Source organism: Amblyomma maculatum, chromosome 1, assembly GCF_055883805.1.
Source record: "Amblyomma maculatum isolate TAMU_Amacu chromosome 1, ASM5588380v1, whole genome shotgun sequence".
Taxonomy (NCBI): domain Eukaryota; kingdom Metazoa; phylum Arthropoda; class Arachnida; order Ixodida; family Ixodidae; genus Amblyomma; species Amblyomma maculatum.
Genome location: NC_139344.1, coordinates 235,249,469 through 235,273,229, shown reverse-complemented (window position 1 = coordinate 235,273,229; position 23,761 = coordinate 235,249,469). Strand labels below are relative to the sequence as shown.

The window sequence follows — 23,761 nt, the reverse complement described above, 5'->3', positions numbered from 1 at the left end:
CTATCTGCTTACAGCCATGTAGCGATGTTTTTTCAAGTGTGAACATACCCGTGATAAACAGCTTGTTGTCAATGCACACAGTCGCATGGTAGTTTCGGGGCTGTGGCATGACACCAACCAGCATCCACCGATCCTTAAATGGGTGGTATTTGAGGACAGCAGAACCTGAGGTGAAAGAAAGCCATCTGTCATCACTGTTGACGCCCTATACCTGAATGGCTTTTACCCGAATCCAGTGGGTTTCTGGGGTCCAGTCCGCCCACAAGCAGAATCACTGGTAACATTGGGTCGCATGGCTGCCTTGCCCGCTGAAGCTCGCGCAGTTCCACTGAGTGCCACTCGGGTGCCATCCGCAGGCCCAGTGCGCTCCTGCATTACCACCACCATGGCACAGGAAGCTGTGGTTATTGAATTTTAGTTACCATGAATTCTGATGGGTCAGCAGTTGTTGCCAAATGGCTTGACAAGGTCCAGGCAATCCTTACAAGGAAGTGCTGACACCTCGAAATAAAGGACTCGAAAACTTGTTGATTTGAAAGATGGGACTGTATGTGGTATATAGAATTTATCCCGAAGTGACTCAGGGTATGAGGGGTGCTGTTAGTGGAGGGCTCCAGAATAATTTAAACCCCTGGGAATTAAATGTGCACTGACATCGTAGGGCACACAGCCAGCTTTTGTGTTTTGCCTCCTTCGATACGTGGCCTCTGCGGACGTGTTTGAGTGCTCCACCTCAGTAGCAGAGTGCCTAATCAGTGGGCGTTGGTTTACAAAAAAAAATTAGCAGAGTTCAATATAGGATAAGCAAAAATCTACATTCAAGTTGTAAAAGCCGCGTCGAGAGGCCCAGTTTTGGGCATCAATACCTAGTATTCTCATAACAATATCAATTTCTAGTAGTTTCTAATGAACATGACTGCTGCTTTAATCGGTTGCTGAACCAAACTGTTTTACGCTACCCGGCTGCCACCGAAATGACCCAGTTAATGTGTGGGGTTATTTAAATCTTTAGGGGTTTGTGACGAGTGCGCAAAGAATTCGTAGCCGATGTACATAAGCATGTTGATTGCATAAGCAAGATGTGTGGCACTGCTGTCGCCTAGCTGATATAACATTGTGAAAAATAGGCTTAACACCAGTAGAAGTACTTGGCAACTAGTTTTTGGAACAGTGTTCTGATTCTGATTTCACACTGCGCCTATGGCATCGTTACTTGGTGAAGAGCAGCCGCAAACATCCTAGGACAGATTTTAAAAATGTAAAGTGTCGTTCAAAGGCGGAATATCTTTAAAGCTAAAACCTATAGGAGTTGGAAGCATAAACTATAGAAATGCAAAACATCTGAAATACATATATATATATATATATATATATTTGGTTTCATAAAGCACTAGTTGAAGCGGCTGACCATTCTGAATGCTGCAAGTTTGCTCAAATATTCTAATATGCTATAAGCACCTAATCTGTATAAACTGTTTTAGGATGGCCATGATTACTCTTCATGAAGGTATGACATCCTGGGCACACTGTAAAAACAGTAAACAACTTTGAAAGTATAAGTCTACATGTATTCCCATGGATGTTAAGCCTACCTTTCACCCCCAGCCGGCTCCTGTGTCCTCGTGCACCCCCTTTGTAAACACAGCTCAGGTAGCACAGACCCATTGCAGCAGTGTTAAATTTTTGCTTTAGTCAAACATTATTTCAAAGTTTGTAATGTCCTCTTTTTTTTCTAATACTTTCATAATGTCACAAATAAACATTAGAATAACTGTTCTATATCATTTAAACAAATATATCATATGCAACATATATGTAACATGCTTGAAAATTGTAACGCAGTCTTGCATTAGCACGTCGGCCCATCACTGATGACGGTTCACAACTTGACAGCTTTGCAAAGGCTAACAATGATGGCTGCACTTGTGCGTTGCAAAGCAGCACGAAATGATACTCCTACACTTACCTTTGAACAAATAGCATATACTCAAGTTTTTATATCCATCACTGAGGGGTGTCCTATGAGCAATATAGGTGAATGGGTAATCAGGAAAGCTTTCCAACAAAATAATGGGGATGTGTTTGTGCTCCATGGCAGGCATCATCTCAGATATCTAGTTACAAACAACTGTTACTTTAACACACAATACTTGGAATATATTTGCAGTGCTTTGTAGTTATGATTAAAAAATTATATTAAAATGTAAAAATTATGTTAAGGCAGTATTTGTTTGCAACATTAAACTAATGTTTGTTTTTACAACTTAAAACATTGTTAATAACATTATAATAAGATTGAAGAATAATATTTATTTTGACTGTTACAGAAAACCTCGTTACAAGAGACACTCAAGGGACACGAAAAACATGTCTCTTGTAAGCAAGGTCTCTTGTAACCAGAAATTCTAAAATCACTGTGTTGATCAGTTTACTGCACATCAGTATATAAATGCATTCACATGCATTAACAGGAAATTGTTCAGGAAAGCTTAAACAAGTTATTCATACTAGTATGTATTTTTGTGAGTGCAGAGTGTATTCCTTCTAAAATTTTGGAGGTAAAGCAATTCACTTTGCAAGCCTTCCTGTTGCTCTAATACCTTTGAGGCACGCTTACATGCTCGTCAACCTCAGATGCTTACATGTTCGTTACCCTCAAATGATTCACAAAGAGAAAGACATCAGGATTTTAAGCTTTCACCTTGTGATCAATTTTTAACAGTGAGGAGTTAAAAATGCTAGATGTCATTCATGCATTTTTATTTGCTTCGTAGGTAACAGTAATGCGATGCCGTTTTGACTTTACAATCATGGGGAAGCGCTCCTCAGTTCCTGACATACACAACAAAAAGGACGCTGATGTGGAACAGAATTTAGCTAAGGGAATCTGAAGTGCATCATGTAAGAGTTGGTACGCTTCAGCTGCATTGCATGAGTACTTGGCTGTGTCTCTTCTAAATAGTGAAGAATTTACTCCACGGACCTGACAAAGTTGTCCTTAGTAACCGAGTGTCTCTTGTAACCATATCTCTTGTATGCAATGTTGTTAACATGGCAGACATAGGAAAACCAACAAAATCATTTTCAAATGTCTCTTATAACCGAGTGTCTCTTGTAACGAGATTTAACTGTATATTGATGTTTTTTTGTCTCACAAATATTATGCAACTTACATAATACCTTTGTAACATTATTCTAATGTTTAGTGCTACCTGGAGCATTGGTAATTTGTTTAATACGACAATAGCCAGCCATGATTGGTACATGCCAACTGCAATAGCACCAGGCGCTACTAACACCGAAACGTGCACTCTTTCTCATAGCATCTCCTTTTATTTAATAATACATAAGCCTTTCCGGGGCCTTTCTCTGGCGTTGGCTTCGCCGTAGTTGCCGCTCCGCAGCCGGAGGCGATTCTGGGACCGACATGCCTGGGTTTCTGGAGAGAGGGATGGGATACATATTGTCATGTGGTGTTAATGGTGTAACAGAATATGGTGACCAGCAGTATAATCTGTATGCAGAAATCATTTCTGCCATTGAACTTTTACTATTATAATATTTTGATGTATAGTACAGCAGTGCCACATAAAACAGCTTGGATGCCTCGGTTTGTTTCCGCTTTGGCGAACCTTGTGGCCCGTTCATCAAACTCGAGCTACATTTTCTTCCGAGAGTTCAGAATCTTGATAGGAATGCTTTATCTCTTGTACATATATTAAGAAATAAACAAGCTGAGCTGGTGTCTCACTGTTAGTAGGAAGTAAAACCACTGTTGTACGTTTGAAACAACTCTGGTGGATGCTATCGTTGATCAATCCTGATAGTAGGTGCATGGTGAATGTATGGTGTGTATTAGAGCCAAACTGGAATATGCCGCCATTGTATGGGATCCGTACAATAAGAAGGAAATATTGCAGCTCGAGCGAGTCTAAAGAAAAGCTGTTCGGTATATCTTTAGTAAATACAGAAGGCGATTCTCCATCCTTATTGATGCTGCAGCGTAACATAGAATCTCTGGAATCTCGTCAAAAAGTTAGTCGGCTCGCCTTTTTGCATAACTGCCTCAGGTAAGCTAAGGTTGAACTTGCCGGATTGCGTAAAGCCACATTTCACCAGGAAGACTAGACACACACACCCTCGCTCCTTGGCTTCAATCATTGCAAGAACAAACACTTTTAAACATAGTTTTTTTTCCCAGAACTATCAGTGATTGGAATTCCTTGCCTTTGCACACTTTCGCAGCCAGCGACTTTGTTAAAGAATTAGAGCGCCAATTCTTGTGTTGTTAATTGTACTTCGCTTGTTATGAATATTTTTATTTGTATTAAATTTTTTGTGCAGCGATATGCTTGTTATATGTGTATTTACATTTTTGTTATGGATGCCCCTCCTGTCTGGACCATGTATATGTATGGTCTTCACTATCTGCAAATAATAATAATAAAAAATTTACTGTTTCACATTGACTTTTTATCAAGAAACTTGATTGTGCTCAGAAAAAGTAAAGGAGAACAGTGCTCAGGAATGGCTGAAGTTGCAAATGCTGCGCGTAACTTTTCGATTCTGGCTGCTGCAGCTGAGATCGAAAAGTTGTCATGCAGTCCAGCTTTATGTATTCTTTTGAAGACGGTGTTATAGCTTAAACCTTTTGCCTATGACTTCTTGATATTGCATCATCCATGCTGCAGTAAGGTGTATCCCTGGTTGCACCAGGAAAATTGATCCTTAGATTGTAAATTGTCAGCAGCAATTAAGCAACAAGCGCTAGCTGGCATTTGTCGCATAAGTTCAGAAATCACCTGTAGTATCGGCATCGTTTGGTCAAGAAGATATTGTAGGGGAATATCCTTTGAATTAGTGGCAAAATCCAGTCTTCATAGGTATTTGTGACTCTTATGATAGTTTCTTTTCCTGTCAGTAATTTCACAATGAGTAGAAAATTCTGCTGAATGCTGCCTCATCTCATCTGTTCTCTTGATGCGAAGCAGTTTCCCTTTGTGTCACACCATGCTATAATGCCCCTGCATGAAAAGCTTGCTTGCTACTGATAAAAGCAGACAGGAAATGAAACCAATCAAATTGAGTTCACCCCCTAATAATAGTGGTGCTTGTGGCTGGTGGCAAAGCGTGTTTTGATTTATGTTCTGGCATTTCAGAGTGCTGACACTAGTCCAGCAAAGATCATCAAATTGTGATGAAGAGGAAGATGATTTGAAGGGCAAACCCACCTGTCCCACGTAATATGCAGATAGTGCTACCTATCCCTGTAACAAACAGAGGGTGCGCCATACATGGGCTTGGGTCGCCGGCCTTACAGTGTGCTGCGAGGCTTGGCCTTGTGTGCTTACTTGACCGCACTTCCCTATGAGAGCTAAACTGCTGCTTCAAATTTGGGTTCACCACCTTGCCTTTTACATGGCATTGTTTGTTCATGTGATAGTTTTTATGGGACCATTTTGTAAGTGCTGTACAGTAAATACTCGACATTCCTCACCGTTTCATCATTTAATTTTTATAGTAGTGAACAGCTCTGGCTTCAGTCTGCTTAACTCTGGTCGGAAGCTGCTCGAGTCCTTCTCGGCTGGTTTAACTATTGAGAGAGGGCTTAGGAGGCGGGACTCTCAATAGTACAAAACAAGGTGGGAGGGAAGGGAAGCCTCAGTCCGCTAGCCAATATTTGAACAAGAGAACTTGTTTTTTTTTTGTCTGCCCCATATGGAGATATGTCCTCTTGTCGGAACATTGGCTGGTGGACTTAGACTTTCATCATTTTCCTTCTTTGTCCTGAGCAGGTTGACACTCGCAGCATTTCATGAGTTTTCTTCAGTAGTAGCAGCTGAGTAACCGGTCTGCTGGGTGAGGAATGCATTGCTGAGAGATGCGGTGAATGTCGCACCTTGAGGCCTTGTGCATCACTTTAATTTCAAATGTGTGCCGACATTCTCTGTGCTTGATAATTGAATAATAAGTGCAGCTTTCCTTCCCGTTTCCAATACAAAATGTTTTTCAACAACCTGCTTTGTTTGCCAATGGCAGCTATGAAAGTAGACTTCTTGATGTCTGAGTCAGAGCTCCTTAATAAGGTGATGAAAGGAATGGCGACTGATGCTTTATTCTGGATTTGTTTGTCTGTTTTAGATTGATATCTCATTTCTGCATGTATTTTGTTTAGGTTTGTTTTTTACGCTTCTGTATTTTTTTTTCCTACCACTACCCCTCAAATGCTTTTATGCACCTAAGGTTAAACAGTGAAAAATGGCTTCTAAGCATCCCCCTCTCCCCCCCCCCCCCCCCCCCACATACACACACAGATGTAATCTGCTACCTAAGAAAGCGACTTACACAATTCACAACCTTGTTGACAACGTAGGTAAGTTTCAGTGATATCGCTCACCAACTTCTCACAACCCTTGAACACTTCTCTTTTATCACTTTCTAGAAATATGTCCATGCTGTTCAGGCATCATGACGAGTTAATATGCAAAAACAATGAAGCTTACCTTAGCAATGAGGCTGGTGAGCTGTGATCTCCCTGCACAACCCTAGTGGTGGAATACATAACCCCTTGTTTTTCTGAAAGCACCTCCTTAACTTGTAAATTTTTTTTTATGTTGGTGATTAGCAAAAGTGACTGACTACTGCATCTGCTCTCCTTCTACAAACAACCCCACCCTCCCCCAATGGCAATTCCCTGGGAAACGAGATGTGTGCCAGCATACTGCCCTATGACACTGCGTAAATAAGTTTTCCTTGGATACCATGTATATGCATGACTTGCGTGTCAGCTTCTTCTACCGTATATTTTACTGCAAGCATGCACGTAATTGTGCCACCTTACTCTCTTGCTTGCCTTCATCCTTATGGCACTTTTTTGACCCTGAATGCATCCTGACTAGCTGGACTATCTCCACTATTTGAGTACCTATAGCAGTGGTGCATAAACCTTCCAATTTGTTAACTGATTTTGTCTCCTTATTTCGTCAAATGGTTAAAGACAATTCTACAGCTCTGCCACCCAGCAGCATGTACTTTCTTTCTTGTCAGGAGCGGTACTTGACGGTCAAAACACCCTCATGCTTTTCTTAGTGCTGCATGTGATGACCGAACAACAATGAACACCTACCATGTTTTCTTAGCATCCTTCTAAAGGTAGCGCCGTCCCTTCATGCTGTCACCATTCTTGGTTTTGCACTTTCTCTTCCTCTGCACATTGCATGGTCTAGCGGTGGTGTTCATTTTGCTTCGGAATAGAATAACATGTTCAACGCATGTGTAATACATGGCGATTTCACGAGGGGTAGCTTGTCATTGCCTAAAGAGTGGAATGCAGTTTCACATCAGTAACTGATTACAGAATATAACCAAGGCATACAACGACATAAAACATATTTGGCTACAAATTGGCCCTAAATGGGGGTGCTTGGAATAATATTGGACTCCAAGATATTTGGGCTCGATGGCAGCATACAAAAAGATTGATCATTTAGCGTGCACCAGGGACCACTATTCAATGCACCCTAAGATTTCCTGTCCATAGTCTGTGCAGAGTGCTGCAAGAGTTTCCATAATAAAAATATTGCTGTTCGTGATATTAGGTCTGTCATTTAAATTGTACCTGAAATAAGAATGCCACCTCTCCCACCTCCCTCTTAGAAAAAAAAGGTCCGCCTTTAAGAGCATGAAACAACAGTGATACTAGCTCCCGTCTGCGGCTCTCCTTGCGAATCCTCGTTCGCGTACATGCACTTTCATTGCTACTTGCTTATATGGTCCCTAGCCCTTTACCTTGTGTCACTGTTATCTCGCACAGATCCATTAGCAAACAGTCGTAAGTATATGTTGAAGACGGCCCTACATAGATATAAAAACCCGCTTTAAGTAAGCCATACAAACTGTTACGTTCCTGGACGCTGGTGGCGTATGGGCCCACGAACTCCTGGTACTGTGCCGCGAGCGCACCAGTCGACACTCCGCGCCGCGCGGTGTCCGCGTCGTCGAGGGTGTGGTGCTCTCGTTAGGAGAAAGCGCGTCTTGCTCGGACTTTGACATGTTCTGAATTTTGGATTGCAGAACATTTATTTCGTCGCTCAAGTAGGTCACGAAGAACGACAGTCGCCTTCCCCTCTCCCTGGACTGGAACATGGGGGTAACCCCTGCTTGGCCACCCGAAGCCCTTGCTTTCCGGGACACGCGACTGGGTCACGTGACCATGATGTTCAAAGCGCAGCTGGCAATAGTTAACAGGAATCTTCCTCCGGCAGGGGAAGAGTGCGGCTGCTCGAGGAGCCCGCTGCCTCATGGCCCTGGGGCCTTTTTTTTTTTCTTTTGGGTCGCAGTTGTCAAAATAAAGACCGTTATGTTCACTGAGTCCGCAGCCAGCACCTCGTAACAGAACGTTCCTGGGTTGCCTAGGAGTAGTGTCTGACTTGGGATACAGGGGTCACTGGTCCCCTTGTCATTCGCCCTTTCATCTCGAAGGATAATAACTGTTCACAGGAAAGGAAAGGCACAGTCTCTGTTACATTTTTTTTCTGGGGACACCTGAACCGCGCCGTAGGAAAGGGAGGAAAATGGGAATGAAAGCAGAAAGATGCCAGGGGGGCCTCTTCGTTTCGCCTCCATCGAAACGCAGCCGCCGGCGGTCGGGATCGAACCCGGGTACTCCGGCACAGTGGTCGGGCATCCTAACCACTGCACTACCGCGGTGGGACATCATCATCTCAAAAGAGCTGCTCGATGTCCTGTACACGTCACATGGTTTCGTGATATCACCCTATGAGCAATCGGTTCCAGGGCACGTTTCACCTGCCAGCAACCGCCTTCCAGATCTAGGGAAATGTTCCTAATTTTTAGCTCAACGCCGGCAACACTGACGCCGGATTTTCTCGAGGACGGGGATTTTAACGCATAACCCAGTCAAAAAAAATCAATGGGTCCAATTGGGAAGACCAGTCAGATTGAATTGGTTCTGCCAATGCCAAATGGTTTGTCCAATGGGTACCATTCAACCCAACAGGATTCTTCACTCCCAATTGGGAAGCTAAGTTGGTTTTTTCACTCCCAATTGGGACGCCCAGTTGGTTTCGTGACTCCCAATTGGGAATGAAGAAAGCAATCTGAAGAAACCAACGGGGCATCCCAATTGGTATTGAATAAACCCATTGAGCTAATGGGAAACCCAATGTGTTACTTCAATCCCAATTGGGATTCCTTCGCTCCCAATTGGGACACCCATTTGAAACGAATTGGGCTTCCAACTGGGCTTCCCATTGGTTTTAATTGGTCCTAAGCAAACATTCCCAATTGGGAAAGTCAAGTCAGTGATATCCTTGACTGAGATGTGCACAGATATACTTACCTCTATGAAGAGACAACAGTGAAAAATTTAAGTTCTTATAAAAAGTATATGCCGCTTAATCTTATTAATTGATTATATCATGTTCACTGTAAGTGCAGGCATAATTAAATAAGTTAATTCTGAATAACAAAAATGTGTCACTGGTCCCAGCAGCACTGTTCAAAGAATGGAGTATATAAGTCCGCAACCTGTGCATATATACATTGAATCTGTGTTAGTTCCGTGTGTGTAATTCTTGCTTGTCTCATGATTTCTGTAAAAAAATTGAATTTCATTCCACTTGTATAAAAGTCGGCTCCCCTATAACTTCTGGACAGAAAACACTGAAATTGCATCTCCATTCTTTTTTTTTTCAACTATGTGAGTTCAAACCATTTGGGCTCAATGGGTATGCCATTTGAGTTCAATTGGTGAACCATTTGGTCTGCATGGGTGACCAATTATTCCCAATTGGGGAGCACCAATTCATATCAAATGGTCAGGCCCAATGGGTGGCGAAAACAATTGGTTTTTGACCAATTCATTTCAATTGAAAAATTCCCAATTGGACCCATTGAAATTTTTGACTGGGAACTGGGCCCGTGGACCAAAATTAAAATGCAATTGGGGGTGGGAGGAAGAACCACGGGTTAGGACAGGATAACAGGACGTAAGGGGGACAAGGCGAGCTGTCCACTTTTCGTCTTTCGTCCTGTCTGGAGTCGCGGTTCTTTTTCTCCCACAGTGTCGGACCAACTAGCCCCAACCCAATTTACAAACTTGCGAGGAACCGCCTCGGATTCTGCTCCCAGCACCGCTGTAGTCGTCCCTGTCTCCTGCGCTGCGCAGTCAGCTCGAGTAGACCTCTTTGCCTGGTTTATTTACCTCTCTTTCGTTCGGTGCCATGTTTTCGGAGTTTTACCGGCGTTAATTCCGCAGCTAATGTGTTTGTGTCCGAAGACGTCGATTCACTTATTCGATGCAGTGCTGTGAGTACATCTAAGTCGACCAAGCCATGCCGATGTGTTGCGTGCCCGGCTGTATGAGCGGGTACCGAAGCGACGCAAGCCGATCTATCCGACATTTCTTCGCGGCTCTTAGCGGCGAAAAACTGCGCTTAGCCTGGAACAGGGCGACACGTAGGTCCCAGGGTATGCTCATTGCACTTTCATGACTAGGACATTCTTAATGTACGTGCACGTGATCTACGGAAAAACTGTCGAAATCCCGAGGGGCAAGTGTGGTTCCGTCGACGGTGCGCTTCCGAAAAGTTTTCTGAACTTACCCTCGTACCCATCAAAGCCAGCAGAGAAGAGGCGAAAACGAAAGCGAGAAAGCAATGGTGCCGCTAACCACGAACAGCAGCTAGGGTCCCTAGAAATATCAGCAGCACCTCATTCAGAAGAAGCTTCACGCAGCTCAATTTCTGCCGATGTCGTGGTCGACAATATGCCCGAGACGTCCGCGCCATCGTTTACTGATATGGAAAGTGTACAGCTACCGCCATTTTGGAATCGAGTCACCTTGGAAAATATCAGCGGTAAATTTGCCACATTTTTCACACTGAAGCCTGTAAACAAGGTACTCAAATCAAGAAATGCGTTGTTGTGGGCAGCGCAACAGCAAGGGGGAGAGGCCGCGATGCAAAAGCTTTCCTGAGCGTGGGCATCAACACTGTGCAAGGTCTTAGTGACCTGTTAATCAACATGCACAATCTTTATGCGTGCTCCGGATACGACGTCGCAGCAACTGTATTTCACGCAGATGCCAGGTACTCTAAGCAGCAAACATGCTCATTCTGCCGCGCTAAAAAAAAAAACAGGCCGTTGAAAAAAAAAATCTCAAAATTGCCAACGATTACGTTGCTGTTGCTTCCTAATGCAAAATTTGAGCGCAGCTCATCAGCTGTTTCAGCTTTTCGATAGATTGAGGTGTGCGTTTCGGCTCGGGCGGTGCACATGTCGATATCCGCCGCCACCGATCTGGCGCCCTAATTGCCGCCGCACAGGGGTGGCATTGGAGGAGGAGCGAAGAGCAATTAAGTTACCGGGAAGTCGCGGGAGGCAGCGCGTGGGCCCGTAAGGACGTTACGCGGCGAAGAGATAACAGCGACTGACTGATGCCGCTGACGCCGCTAGCGAGTCAAGTCAACGTGGCTCTGGTTTTGGCTGGAGATGGACGCACCGTGATCCGCTGATGCCGAGTCGGCGCTTCGGCAACCAGAGAACCCGCCACGCAGAAAGGAGGGGGGGGGGGGGGGGGGGGTACTCGCAGCGGCGAACGGTGCCGCCAGGAGCGCACGCAGAAACGGGAGAACATATATGAGGAACGCCTGAGGAAATTGGACAGTAACATATGGGCAGCTGAAGTATTTAAATACCTATACCTAAAAAGTGTTGACTCACAATGGAGGAAACGAACTAGGAAACTAACCAGTAAGTATGCTGGTCACAAGGACGAAGAAATAAAAACCGTTAAGCAACAGGTGAAAAACACAGAAGGTAAAAATTGGATAAATTCGATGGAAAAGAAACATTGTAGAATTGTACCGAAAGTGGAAAAGACAGATAAGGAAGGAAGCTTTCTTTGATAACTCAAGAGGCAGTGCCCTACTTTTTGAAGCTAGATCAGGGTGCCTTAGAACACGCAGCTACAAAAAAGAAATTTAACAATGAAGATGACGCATGTGCAGCATGTAACTCCACTGAAACAATTGACCATATTATACTCGAATGTAATGGTATCCATTCGAAAGTCGATGCAGGCGCTGTCACTTTTCCTGAAGCTCTGGGGTTTAAAGATACCAGTGGCCGGGTGAACAAATCTGCGGTGGAAGCTAGCAAAAAACGACTGGAAGATTGGTGGCTTAAAAGCAGAAAAGTGACATAATGTTAGTAATGTAGAAACAAAAATTCAATAAATAGAATGATGGTATAGTTCACCAATCTAAAACAATTGAGATATAGGGAGGAAAATGAGCGTGATAGCAACTGTTACTATCCCGTTTCAAAGGGGACGCTCCTATATTCCATCCATCCATCCGAACACGATGGGAGGGGCGGGGGGTACACGCAGCGGCGAACGGTGGCTGCAGCAGTGCGCGCTGCCTTGGCTGCGGAGCTGGTTACGAGGGACAACGGCGACGACGACGCGAAACGCAGGAACGGACGCCAAAGAGCTGCGCTCTAGAAAAGCACGTGTGCAGACAGAGAAAGGTGAAAAATCATCAAAAGAAAGCCATCAGCTAGGGTAGCAGCTGCTAGGGTGTCATTCATGAAGAATATTTATGGCATCTATGGCCGATCTAAAAAGCAGTTGACAATTGAAAGATCCATATATCAGCTAGTAAGCATCTATCGTCGCTTCCATCTCTCCAAACGCCAACATTCAAGATGTCCTTGCAACAAATTAAAGCAAAGGGCCCACAAGGTGTACGCTACTCAAGGAGCTTGTGCTGAACTGCATTATTCACAGTTCAAGCCTCTTCGGAAAGCCTCTGAGTAAACTGATAAACTTCTGAGGAAGGCCATATTGCCCCGTTAGTTTCTAGTGTATGCTAAAATACCTCTTTATGGCAGGGACCATAATTTCATTGCCAAAGATAGCGCGAGGGGCATTTGCATTGAAAAGGGGTGCTCACGAGCACGGAAGTCACTGCCGTTTGTTGCGCCGCATATAGATTGCTGCATGAATCGTTTTTATGAATATTACAAGGGCAGAAGGGTTGTTCTGTTCAAACGACGCCAGTTTAAGCCTCTGAAAAGCAGAGTATGCTGGAAAATAGCGAGCAAGGTTGCGAAAAGGCAGCCAAACGTCGGCAGATGCACGCAGCTCGTAACGCCGGATGTTGCCGGTAACTTTGGACTCGTCCGGAAAAACTTATGGCGCACAGTGTTTTGAAGCAAATATAGAAGGGCAAGTGGCTAAAATGTACTGTAGAGATGATTTCCACCCGCTCAAACATAAAAAAATCGAGCACATTGTGCGCCCGACTACAGCGTACCGAACCTAGCAGACCTGCGGCTAGATCTCGATTAGATCTCGGCTAGTGTTCCTGTAATCTCGACATGGAGGAGCCTTAATCTCGACATGACTCTTCCGCCACCTGTCGGCTAAACTGGAAGTGGAGAATGCACGGCGCCGGCGGAGAGTACGTTGCCCCAAACTTCCCCTTGTGGAGACTGTTCACTTTTCATTTCGTGTGTTTATGAGACAGGTGCCCGCCTGCGATCACGCTCTCGGAAACATGCTTACTACACGGCATATGCATTGAAAAAAAAAAAAAAACCTGATCTTCATGTATCGCCTTCAACAGCGTGAGAAAGGAAGGAGAGAAGGAGGGACTATGCTCAGGTAGCCCAGGTATGTTTACCCGATTTGGCTGGACTAACTGCACTAGTTGATAGAGTGCAGCACCTTCGTAATCGTTTTTCCGGTGCAGTACGTGACGCCTGCACCTTGCTATTTCTTTTGCAAAGGTGCAGGCCTAGTTCAGCGTGAGTTCACCGAATCTCTGAACTGGCCAGTTGCCAAGTCCAAGTGCAGCGAGTGCAGAAAACGTGCAGCGCCAGCGGCGCTAGTGTCCCGCTGCACGTATGAGCTAAATCTGAACTAGTTGAACTAAAGGCGCTGCAAGCCATCTGCACGCTTTCGGCACCCCACTGGATCTTGCCTTATAGAACTAGTGCAGAAAGTGCAGCCAAATCGAGTCTCAAACTTGCATGAGGCGATGCATGCTGGGTAATCCGCCATGTTGTCACCTGCAGATGACGCCGCACCGCACTGCAGTACAGCCGCGTTTGCACTGTTGCGAAAAATGCACGCAGGTGATGAGATGCGATCGGATAGGCTTACTGCGCGTTGTTCAGGATTACAAGAATACACTTCGCGACGCAAATGGCTCGCACGAACCAACAGACGCGAGATCGCCTTCAATCCGGACAAGTACCAGATTAGTCCTCAGAAGTAGAATTATGTGAATGTCGACGTGCGGTCAGAAGTTCATACTCGTATATTAGCGTATCGTGAACGGGTTCACGCCGCGGACTGCTTTGCCTTTTCTTCATAGCGCGCCCAATCTTCCGGTCACAGTGTCGACAGAATTTGACTACATCTTGCACGCACGTAGGGGCAGCGCACGAGTAACCGCGTGCTTGCTTGGTGAGCTGTCGAAAACGCGAATTTACTCGCGATCAATCCACTGCAGCATTGCTGAACTGCGCTGTCTGTTGCCAGCGTCGACAACATGGCGGACTATCTCTGCCAGATGGAGTTTTATGTAGATGGCCTCCTAGACTTGGGAGCAAGCACAGAAATCCGAATTTGCCGTAGGGTAGTGCTCCCCGATGGTGCAGTGGTAAGACGCCCGACTACTGTGCCGGAGTACCCGGGTTCGATCCCGACCGCCGGCGGCTGCGTTTCGATGGAGGCGAAACGAAGTCCGTGTGCTGTGCGATGTCAGTGCACGTTAATGATCCCCAGACGGTCGAAATTACTCCGTAGCCCTCCACTAGGCTACCCCTTTCCCTCCGTTTTCACTCCCACCTTCCTCCCTTTCCTTACAGTGCAGTCAGGTGCACACAGAACAAGTGTGACAGATATTGCGGCTTTCCTTTCCTCTGAACCAATTATTTTATTATTAGGGTGGTGCCCTTCGTCGCCTCTGCTAGGTGCGCAGAGGGCAAAAGTCGGCCCGCAGGGCGCCTATTGGATTGTCCCTTCTTGTCGGTTATGTTACTCTATATGCTGACGCAGAGTGGTAGCGCAACTTTGCGTCGCACAGCGTTTAGTTTTAGACGATGCTGTTGAACCTCGAATGGCACTTACTTAGTTCGCAGGAACGACGCATCCAACTTCCCGATCATGCCCAAGTTTGGATCCATGTTCTGAGGAAGGCTGTGCTGCATCTCGTAGTGCGCTGATCCCGATTCGCCGGCACCGCTGCAGCTCTCCGTAGTCTCGGCATAGCATGCAGGGGGAGGCCATGTCTGCGTGTCAGTGTGACAGTCTCAATCGACGCTTGCGCCAAGGCGTTGCAGTTCGCGGGAGTGATAGAAGCGGAGCCACTACATGTAAAAAGGAGGTGAAAGCTTTGCAAATGTACTATAGGAAATACTCAAGATGGAGTAGGTAGAATTTGTTGTTTGGTTGATTATTCATTAACGTCCACCCAAGTGCATGCATGCGGCTTCGAGCGAAAGCTGCATCGCTTCCAGAGAAACTTTGTTGAAAGCTTTCAGGAAGGTGACCAGCACACCAGCTGACCTGCTGGCAGTCCTGGTTCACTTGGTCGGTAGAGTGACTCCTCTGTTTGAAAAAAAAAAAAAAAGAAAGAAATTTAACGCGGCAGCGTTGAAGTCTCCGTTCTGCAGAAACTTTTTCAATTTGTGGGCATGACTCAGGCAGATGGTAATTGGCAGCTATAGGAGGCATATGGTCGAGTACTGACTGCTCTGACTGGTTGTGAACTGCCACGAAATCACATGCCATGGTAGGCGTTGCTAGTCGGGCTTCTGTTTGAGGTGGAAGGGTAAGGTGGGAATAAAACCTTGCAATACTTTTGGGAGAGAAGGAAGCCACTTTTTCCCACGCTACGAAGTCACGTCTGTACGGCTTGCATAAAGGTATCTATGCCGAGCGGTCTTTCACACACGTGGGTAACTTATTTACTACTTAATGCTAATGAATATGTGCGAGATAATAGAGGCGCGAATTTAAGACTTCGATTAAGCGACCGGCAAAGTGCATCTAGGCGAACGAGCAGCCACGAATCTATTAACATTATCACGTCGTATACCTTGAAAGGCGGCGTTTAAATGCCACCATTTTTTTTCTTCAACCAAGAATTTTTTGTGAAAGCTGTCTGCAGTTTCCATCGTAGCCGTGTGGCTGCACTTGGGTGGACGTTAATGGGTAGTTACTCCCTTATTAGCAAAACTGACAAGTGAGCGAGTTGGTACGACATCTTGGAAAATAAATAGCGCACACGACACGGAACAAGGAAACGAAACACGCAAGCGCTTGTGGTGTGTTTCGCTTCCTTGTCCCGTGTCGTGCGCGCTATTTATTTTCCAAGACTTCCTTATTACTTCGCATGACTAGGGCTCCCGCATTTAGTAGCGTTTTCTCGCTACCGAATTACTGCGCCCGTCATTTGCCAGTCTGTGAGACAAGAAACGCTTCTTGCTTCTGCTTCTAATGCAATAGTCAGATTGGTTGCGTGGTGCCCCGGCTGTCTTTAGTCAAAGGATAAACAATAAAACATTTAATGTAGGTCATGGAAACGACTTGCGTATACAGCTGCCAGAAATCTTCCGTAATTGTCGTTGTTTTGCATTTAATTCGCAATAAAAATAATGTTTCTAAATTTATAAATATTGACTTTAGACAATAAATATCATTCGCAGAATTTGAGAGCATGCTCAGAAACCTTCATTTCGTTTATTTGTGATAAAAAAAGCCTCATGTGTATCTCTGTTTCAAGATCTAAAGTAAGCCCGCGAAACGTAAAAACTATCGCGCGACTACTAGCGCATTCGCGCGCCACGATTGTTGTGCTCCCAGTCGTGGTTTGAGTGAAGGAAATTTGCTGAGTGGTAGGCCACTTCCAGTGCTAGGCTATGCTGGTAATGGTAGCAGCTAGCGCGGCGAGCCCGCTGCAACTTGCATCGTCACGTGCGCCGAAGGACTGACGCAGGAGAAGAAACCATCGCAGACATATCGGCCTGCCGCTGCAACGAGGCCGTGGAGCCAAGGCCGCAGCTGATTTCTTTCACTCAAGCCGCGTTTGAGACCGTGGCATGCGAATGCAGTAGGGTAGTGATTTCTTTTTTTTTTTTTTTTTGTATTTCGCGGGCTTACTTTGGATATGAGAAAAAAGATACATGTTAGTATTTCTTCATCGGAAATAAATGGAATAAGGGTTTTTGATGACGCTCTTCAGCTTTGAAAATCACATCTGTAAGGTCGTCAATAGTGCATGTTTACTCGGGTTTTCCTTTTGTGTGTGTTTGTGTGTTTCCTGCCGTTTTGGAGATCCGGCCCGCGAGGCGCGCGGGTGGAGCGGCGCCGCCCCTGCCTGTGCGCGTTGTCTGTTTTATGTCTCTCTTGAGTGGCGGGGGTCTCGCGCATTGAAAACCGTTCGGCCGTTCTGTGTTTGGCCTGTTGCTTAGCGCGAAAGGCTCCGAACGCCGCTGGCGGACCCCGTTGAGCGCTCTCTGGCTGTGTTTAGGGTGTCTTTTTTTTTTTTTTTTTTTTTTTTTTGTATGTGTTAGAAGCGGTCGTAAATCTCGTGCGCATCCTCGAGAGTGGTGGAAAGGTCGGAGTTGAGACGCTTCGGGGAACTCTAGCCACGGCCGGTCTCGAGGGAGAGAGCGCTTCTCTTGAGCGCGCGCGCTCTCCCTCGAGACCGGCCGTGCTCTAGCTCTGCCCATTGCGATTCTTTCGCCTAAGCAAGGAGATGGGACCATCACCAACAGCAAGAAGAAGAAGAAGAAAAAAGAAAGGAAGTTCAAGAAACCAACTAAAATAAGTTTACATCTAATGTCGAAAGTCAATATTAAGTAGTTAAAAATTATCTGAATTACTAATTAACTGCAAAACAGAAATTGGCTGTGGCACGCAAGACGGCTGGCAGCTCTATGGAAATTGTTTCCCAGGCCTACCATAAGTGTTTTATTTTAAACCCGTGGCTCAAGTTAGCTGTATATGTATAGGTCACATTTTGGAGCAGGGGAATGAGGGGGCGGCTGAGTGGGTCTAGTCGCAACTTCATTCTTCAAAAATTGAGCTGTACGTGTTATTTTTCAGAAATTTTTTCACTCGGAGAAATTGCGCCCCCCCCCCCCCCCTTCCCCTGCTCAACCTATTATTCCGCCCATGGGAACAGTCTAAACAAACAAAACAAAAAACTGTAACATGAGGTTTAATGTCCCTGAGCGACGCATGGCATGTTGACGACGCCTTAGTGGAGGGCTGTAGACTAATTTCACCACCTGGAACCTTTACGTGCACTGACATCGCACAGTTCAAGGTACTCTCACTTTGGTTAGTCGAAAATCGACGTTTCAAACTGTAAACAGCTATCATGGTTGTGGGGACCAGGCATGTACTGTAAGAGCTGTACACAGCACATCTTTGCTGTGTACCTAGTGTCATGTAAAGCATATACTGTGCACACACACACACACACACACACACACACACACACACACACACACACACACACACACACACACACACACACACACACACACACACACACACACACACACACACACACACACACACACACACACACACATGCTGGCAGTTTAAAAGAACAGTGTCCGCTTTAATTCACCTAAAACCTGTTCCCCGTGTTACAATTCGCGAAGGAAGAATAAGACAAATTAAAAGAGAAAAACCGGCGACACCTTGCCGGCGAACGTACTGGCTTTGAAAATACAGGCGTTGTTCGAATTTAACTTATATCGGCTTTTGCCGTGCGCGTCTGGCGAATACTCACCTCAATATGCACTGGGGACAGTGACATCGGCAGCGCGCGCCGCAGCACTTCCGGCTTCAAGTACTGAGTAGACATCTTGGTGCCTTGAAGGTCATCAGGAGGAGGATGCCCCTGCGATGAGCAGTTGCTCGTGTTTAGCGGGGAAAGCATGTGCACCAGCGCTTGTCATGTGGAATCAGATTGTGTTTACGAGGGGGCGCATAAGGCTGCCGCAACGAGTAGCGTGGCGACATGGCTGGTCTGCTCACAGTTCTGAATGCTACTTGCATTTTGGAGGGGCAGCTGCTGGCTCTCCCGTCTGCAGTACTTGCGGAACGCCCTTTGGATAACGATTGCTGCTTTTTCACGAACTTGAGGCGTCACTTTTCTCCGCTGCAAAGCGCGTAAAAAGGAAAAAGAGTAGAAAACAAAAACAAAAAACGCCGCTTCGTTGCAGGCAATCATGGCGAGAGACATTCGAATATGGTCGTGATGGATGCATGCTGCACATGCTGCTGACGTTTAAAAACAAAACTTTGAAGCCTAGAAAACTGGGTTTTCTGCTCGCGTTGTACAATGGGAATAATTGGAGTCAGACGCATAAGATGAAAATTTGACGGCAGCATTACAGAACACAACATCAAGAGCGTACCAGAGACTATTCCACGCAGCCCATTCCTTTTCCGCAGCCTATGCAGAACGCGGCGAGAGACTCCACAATAGCAACCATTCCTCGAAGTTCTCAAGTAGTTTGGAATATTAGATGGATCAGTTTAATTGTTTTGGAACTTCCTTCTGGAAGTTAATAGATTGCAAAGCGTTTCCGTTTTGACAGCGAGAAACATGTTTTAATAGTTACGGTACATTAAGATTAACTCATCCCGAATGATTTTTCTTCAGCTCCAGACAGGCAACACCAATGAAACAAGCATCGAAATAAATGAATCAAGCATCGCTCCTTCCTCCTCTGTCGCCTCATTCATCTGACACTCGCAGGCAAATTGCCTAAAGCGGTGTCGGTGGCGCTTCGGAGGCATTTCAGGACTGGAAGCTGCAGCGCGAACGCTTGTGCGAGGGCGCGCGTCGATACCCCTCAATGGCAGTCGCTGAAGAGTACGTGCTGGATGGACGGACGGACGGACGGACGGACGGACGGACGGACGGATGGATGGATGGATGGATGGATGGATGGATGGATGGATGGATGGATGGATGGATGGATGGATGGATGGATGGATGGATGGATGGATGGATGGATAGAAAAATGGGTGGGTGGATGGGTGGATGGAGCTTCCCCTTTGAAACGAGGGGGTGATAGTCACCACCATGCTGAACCTTTCTTTTTTATGCTTTTTTTTTAAACCTTGATAACGTGTCAACTTTAATGACCTTCCTTTTAGTCCCGGGTTATCTTTAAATACCCGTGTTCAATTTCGATTCAGTTTTCATGTGTCCCCTCTCTGCTATTTATCCACCAATCTTCCAAACGTCTCTAAGCTTACCTCTACCGCCGATTTGTTCACGCTTTCTTTGTTTCCTCTAAACCCCAGGGCCTCGGCTAGAGTCACTGTGTCCGCATCGACGTCTGGATGGATACTGCCACACTCCAGTATAAGATGCTCAATTGTTTCTGGGCATCTACCGCACATAGCACAAGTTTCATCTTCTTGATTAAACTTCCTTGTGTAGCTTCGGGTTCTAAGGCATCCGGATCTAACCTAATAAAGAAGTCTAGCTGCTGCCTCTTCAGTTGTCATGGAAGGTTCTCTTCTTCAGCAATTTTTCTAGTTTCTGTATATGTCTAGAGTCGGATTCTTTTCCATTGGATTATTCCAGTTTTTAGCCTCTGTATTTTTTTTTTAACTGTCGTTTAATGTTCTTTATTTCTCAGTCCTGCCTTCCTACAGACTTACTGGTTAGCTTTCTGGTCCTTTTCCGCTACTGTGAGTCAATGCCCTTTCAGTATAAGCATTTAAATACTTTAGCTGCCCTTCTATTGTCGTCCATTTGCCCGAGGCGTACTTCCGACAATATTTTGCTGAGCCTCTCGTGCATCAAAAGAAGCCCAGCCCATGCCTCCCTGTACTGCTTTGTTTGCAGTTTTGACATGGCCTCCAAGTGCTAATTTTCCCACAGTTCTTTGATTTATTTCTATCCCCGACTGGACTTTTTCCCTTAAGCACAAAACCGCGTTCCCGAAGGTAAGCCCTGGTACTTCACATCTATTGCACCCCCATAATGCCATGTGCTTCATTATCGCGGCATCCGTTCGCCCTGGTGGCCTGTTCATGTTTTTCCATGTATACCTGTCCTTCATATATCCATACCCCGAGGTAGTTATATTCTGCCAATCATGGTATCGCACTCCCTTGTATTGCCAGCTTGTTATCACTGAAATCGTTGAATACCACCAGACCCGACTTAAGTGCGCTGAAGGTAAATCACACTGCATCTCCTTCGCATTCACATGTATTAACCAATGCTCGTAAATCTTCCTGGTTATTGGCTAATAGAACAATGTCGTCCGCGTACATTAATCCTGGAAGTGTTTGTTTTACGTCAATTCCACCTGGCTTATACGTGATATTAAAACCAAGGTTGCTTTCTTGCAGACTTTTCCATATTATTTATGCAAATCAGTAACAACGGCGGTGATAGCGGACATCCTTGTCTTAGTCCTTTGTATACCTCGACAGTAGATGTACAGCCTTTGTCAAAAGTGTAGAGCCCGGGGGATCTGCTTCCGAGCCGTGTAGTGGCGCTGATTTAACATTAGTGGAGGTCCCTCCCATTGGATAGGGTAGGGCAAAACATCTTCTTACCATCAAGATAATAGGAAACACTGGAGATCCATTACAAGCCGCACGAAGTGGCTCAGAACCAGACCCCTTGGGCTCTACACTTTTGGCAAAGACTGTACTTCTTAACTCCTCCCATGCAATCTCAACTTTATTATCTCTGTACATTTCCCTTAGTAATTCAATTACTTATTTACCGCGGTGCCTTCAGATTGGAGTACATTCCACAGAAGTTTCATATAATTACGCTGTCGTTTGCACTGCGTATGTCCACAAAGGCTAAATACAACGGTCTGTTTTCCGCCCTGGCTGTTTCTATGCATTGGGTTATTTCGAAAATGCCACTATCTAGGCGCCTACTACTCCTGAACCCGTTCTGCAGTTCGCCCAGAATATTATTGTTTTGTATTCAAGCCTACATTTTTAGTTTCACTGCCTGCGTTGCCAGCCTGTACGTAACTGAAGTTATTGTGATCGGTCTAAACGATTTAATGTTCTTCCTATCTCCTTTTCCTTTATATATTAAATTCATCCTACACAGTCGCCAGCTGTCCGGGATTTCTTTATTTTTTATGACTGTTTCCAATACCTTTATCAACGTGCCCTTGATTCTTGGACTAAGCCGATTAATTAGCTTGATTGGAATTTCGTGCATCCCCATGAGACCATTTTATTGGTTTTATCATGGGCGCTGCCGGATGGATGCATGGAATGGATGGAATATAAGAGTGCCATCTTTGAAACGGGGTGGTAGCAGTTGCTATCATGTTCGTTTTTTCCCCCTATATCTTAATTATTGTTTTAGATCGGTTAACCATACTATCATTCTATGTATTGAATGTTTGTTTCTACTAACATTGTTACTTTTCTGCTTTTAAACCACCAATCTTCCAATGGATGGATGGATGGAAGGATGGAATATAGGAGCGTCCCCTTTGAAACGGGGTGGTAGCAGTAGCTATCATGCTCATTTTTCTCCATATATCTTAATTATTGATTTAGAATTGTTAACTAAACCATCATTCTATTTATTAAATTTTGCTCCTACATTACTAACATTATGTCACTTCTCTGCTTTTAAGCCACCAATCTTCCAGCCGTTTTTTGCTAGTTTTTTGCGTTTTTTGCGCCACATACACAATGGCTTGTGTATGTGGCGCCATCTAGTGGCCAAGTCAAGAACAACCGCCATGCTGGTATGCGCGGTACCATCCGCGGAACAGGCGACAAGTAGCACACATCGGCAGTTTGAAGCATTTGTGTGCCAATTTTTGCATTCTGAAAGTACCTGGCTGAAAGAAAAAAAAAAAGCTTTTTCAGCAGCAGCCAAACAGTTAGGTCAGAAATGACCAAAATTTATGCTCCTGACCGGGTCGGCCGAAGGCTACAAGTCCGATTTCAGTTAGTGTGTAACTTTTATGTGGCACAGAGAGACGGTGGTGCACCACTGGCCGCGAGGGCGGTTAAGCAAGCAAGGCAGGGCTGCTTTCGATCTACTTTTTATCCCTAAATGATTTCTAGAGACAGGCTACCTTAACAATTTAAGCAATGAAAGCACTCGAATGCTGCCGTTTCATGTCATGTTTAGGAGCAATGCTATAATCACGCTACATTTGTTGGGTCAGCCGATCATTCATATACTGTTAACTGCTTGAGCGGCTACTGCGAGAGTTCTCACACCTCCGCTGGGATTTTATTCATAAGGATTCATTATCTATTTCGGATCAATTTGCTCTGCCCTTGGCTAGTTTTGTTGGGTGACAAAGCCACGGCGTTCAAGCGTACACTACCAGGCAATCGGATTTCAGCATTGCCTACATGACTCAAACATCGGTTTGCCGGTATGCGCGGGGATTGGCGATGAATTTTGTAGACGGCGGGAGCTGCTATCCTGAAATTTCTTTGAGTGGCCGCTAGCTGCGTTTGTCTGATGCTGCCCGTTATGATGACATCCAGATGAAATAGAGAATGAACAATTGATACTTCTGGAATAGTGACCCTAAATTATGTCCCATAATGACCTCAGCGGAAGTTGCTTTTACCAACAATTATATAGCCCATTTGTCGTCGCAAGACTTTTTTACTTCAAGAAATTGCTGCTTTTCCCATGACCATATTCCCATTTATTATCGACAGGAA

At 45.2% G+C, this 23,761-nt stretch overlaps 1 protein-coding gene across 1 annotated transcript in view; it reads right to left on the bottom strand.

Annotated features, from left to right (window-relative positions):
* Window positions 1-23,761, bottom strand: part of LOC146205927 (uncharacterized) — a 44,403-nt gene that overhangs the window by 1,825 nt on the left and 18,817 nt on the right. The window contains exons 10-14 of the mRNA XM_084608241.1: window positions 19,094-19,217; window positions 18,846-19,006; window positions 15,167-15,327; window positions 227-369; window positions 49-165 (exon numbers count right to left, since the gene is read on the bottom strand). Coding sequence (XP_084464367.1) covers window positions 49-165; window positions 227-369; window positions 15,167-15,327; window positions 18,846-19,006; window positions 19,094-19,217 — 706 coding nt within the window. The remainder of the gene's footprint in view (window positions 1-48; window positions 166-226; window positions 370-15,166; window positions 15,328-18,845; window positions 19,007-19,093; window positions 19,218-23,761) is intronic.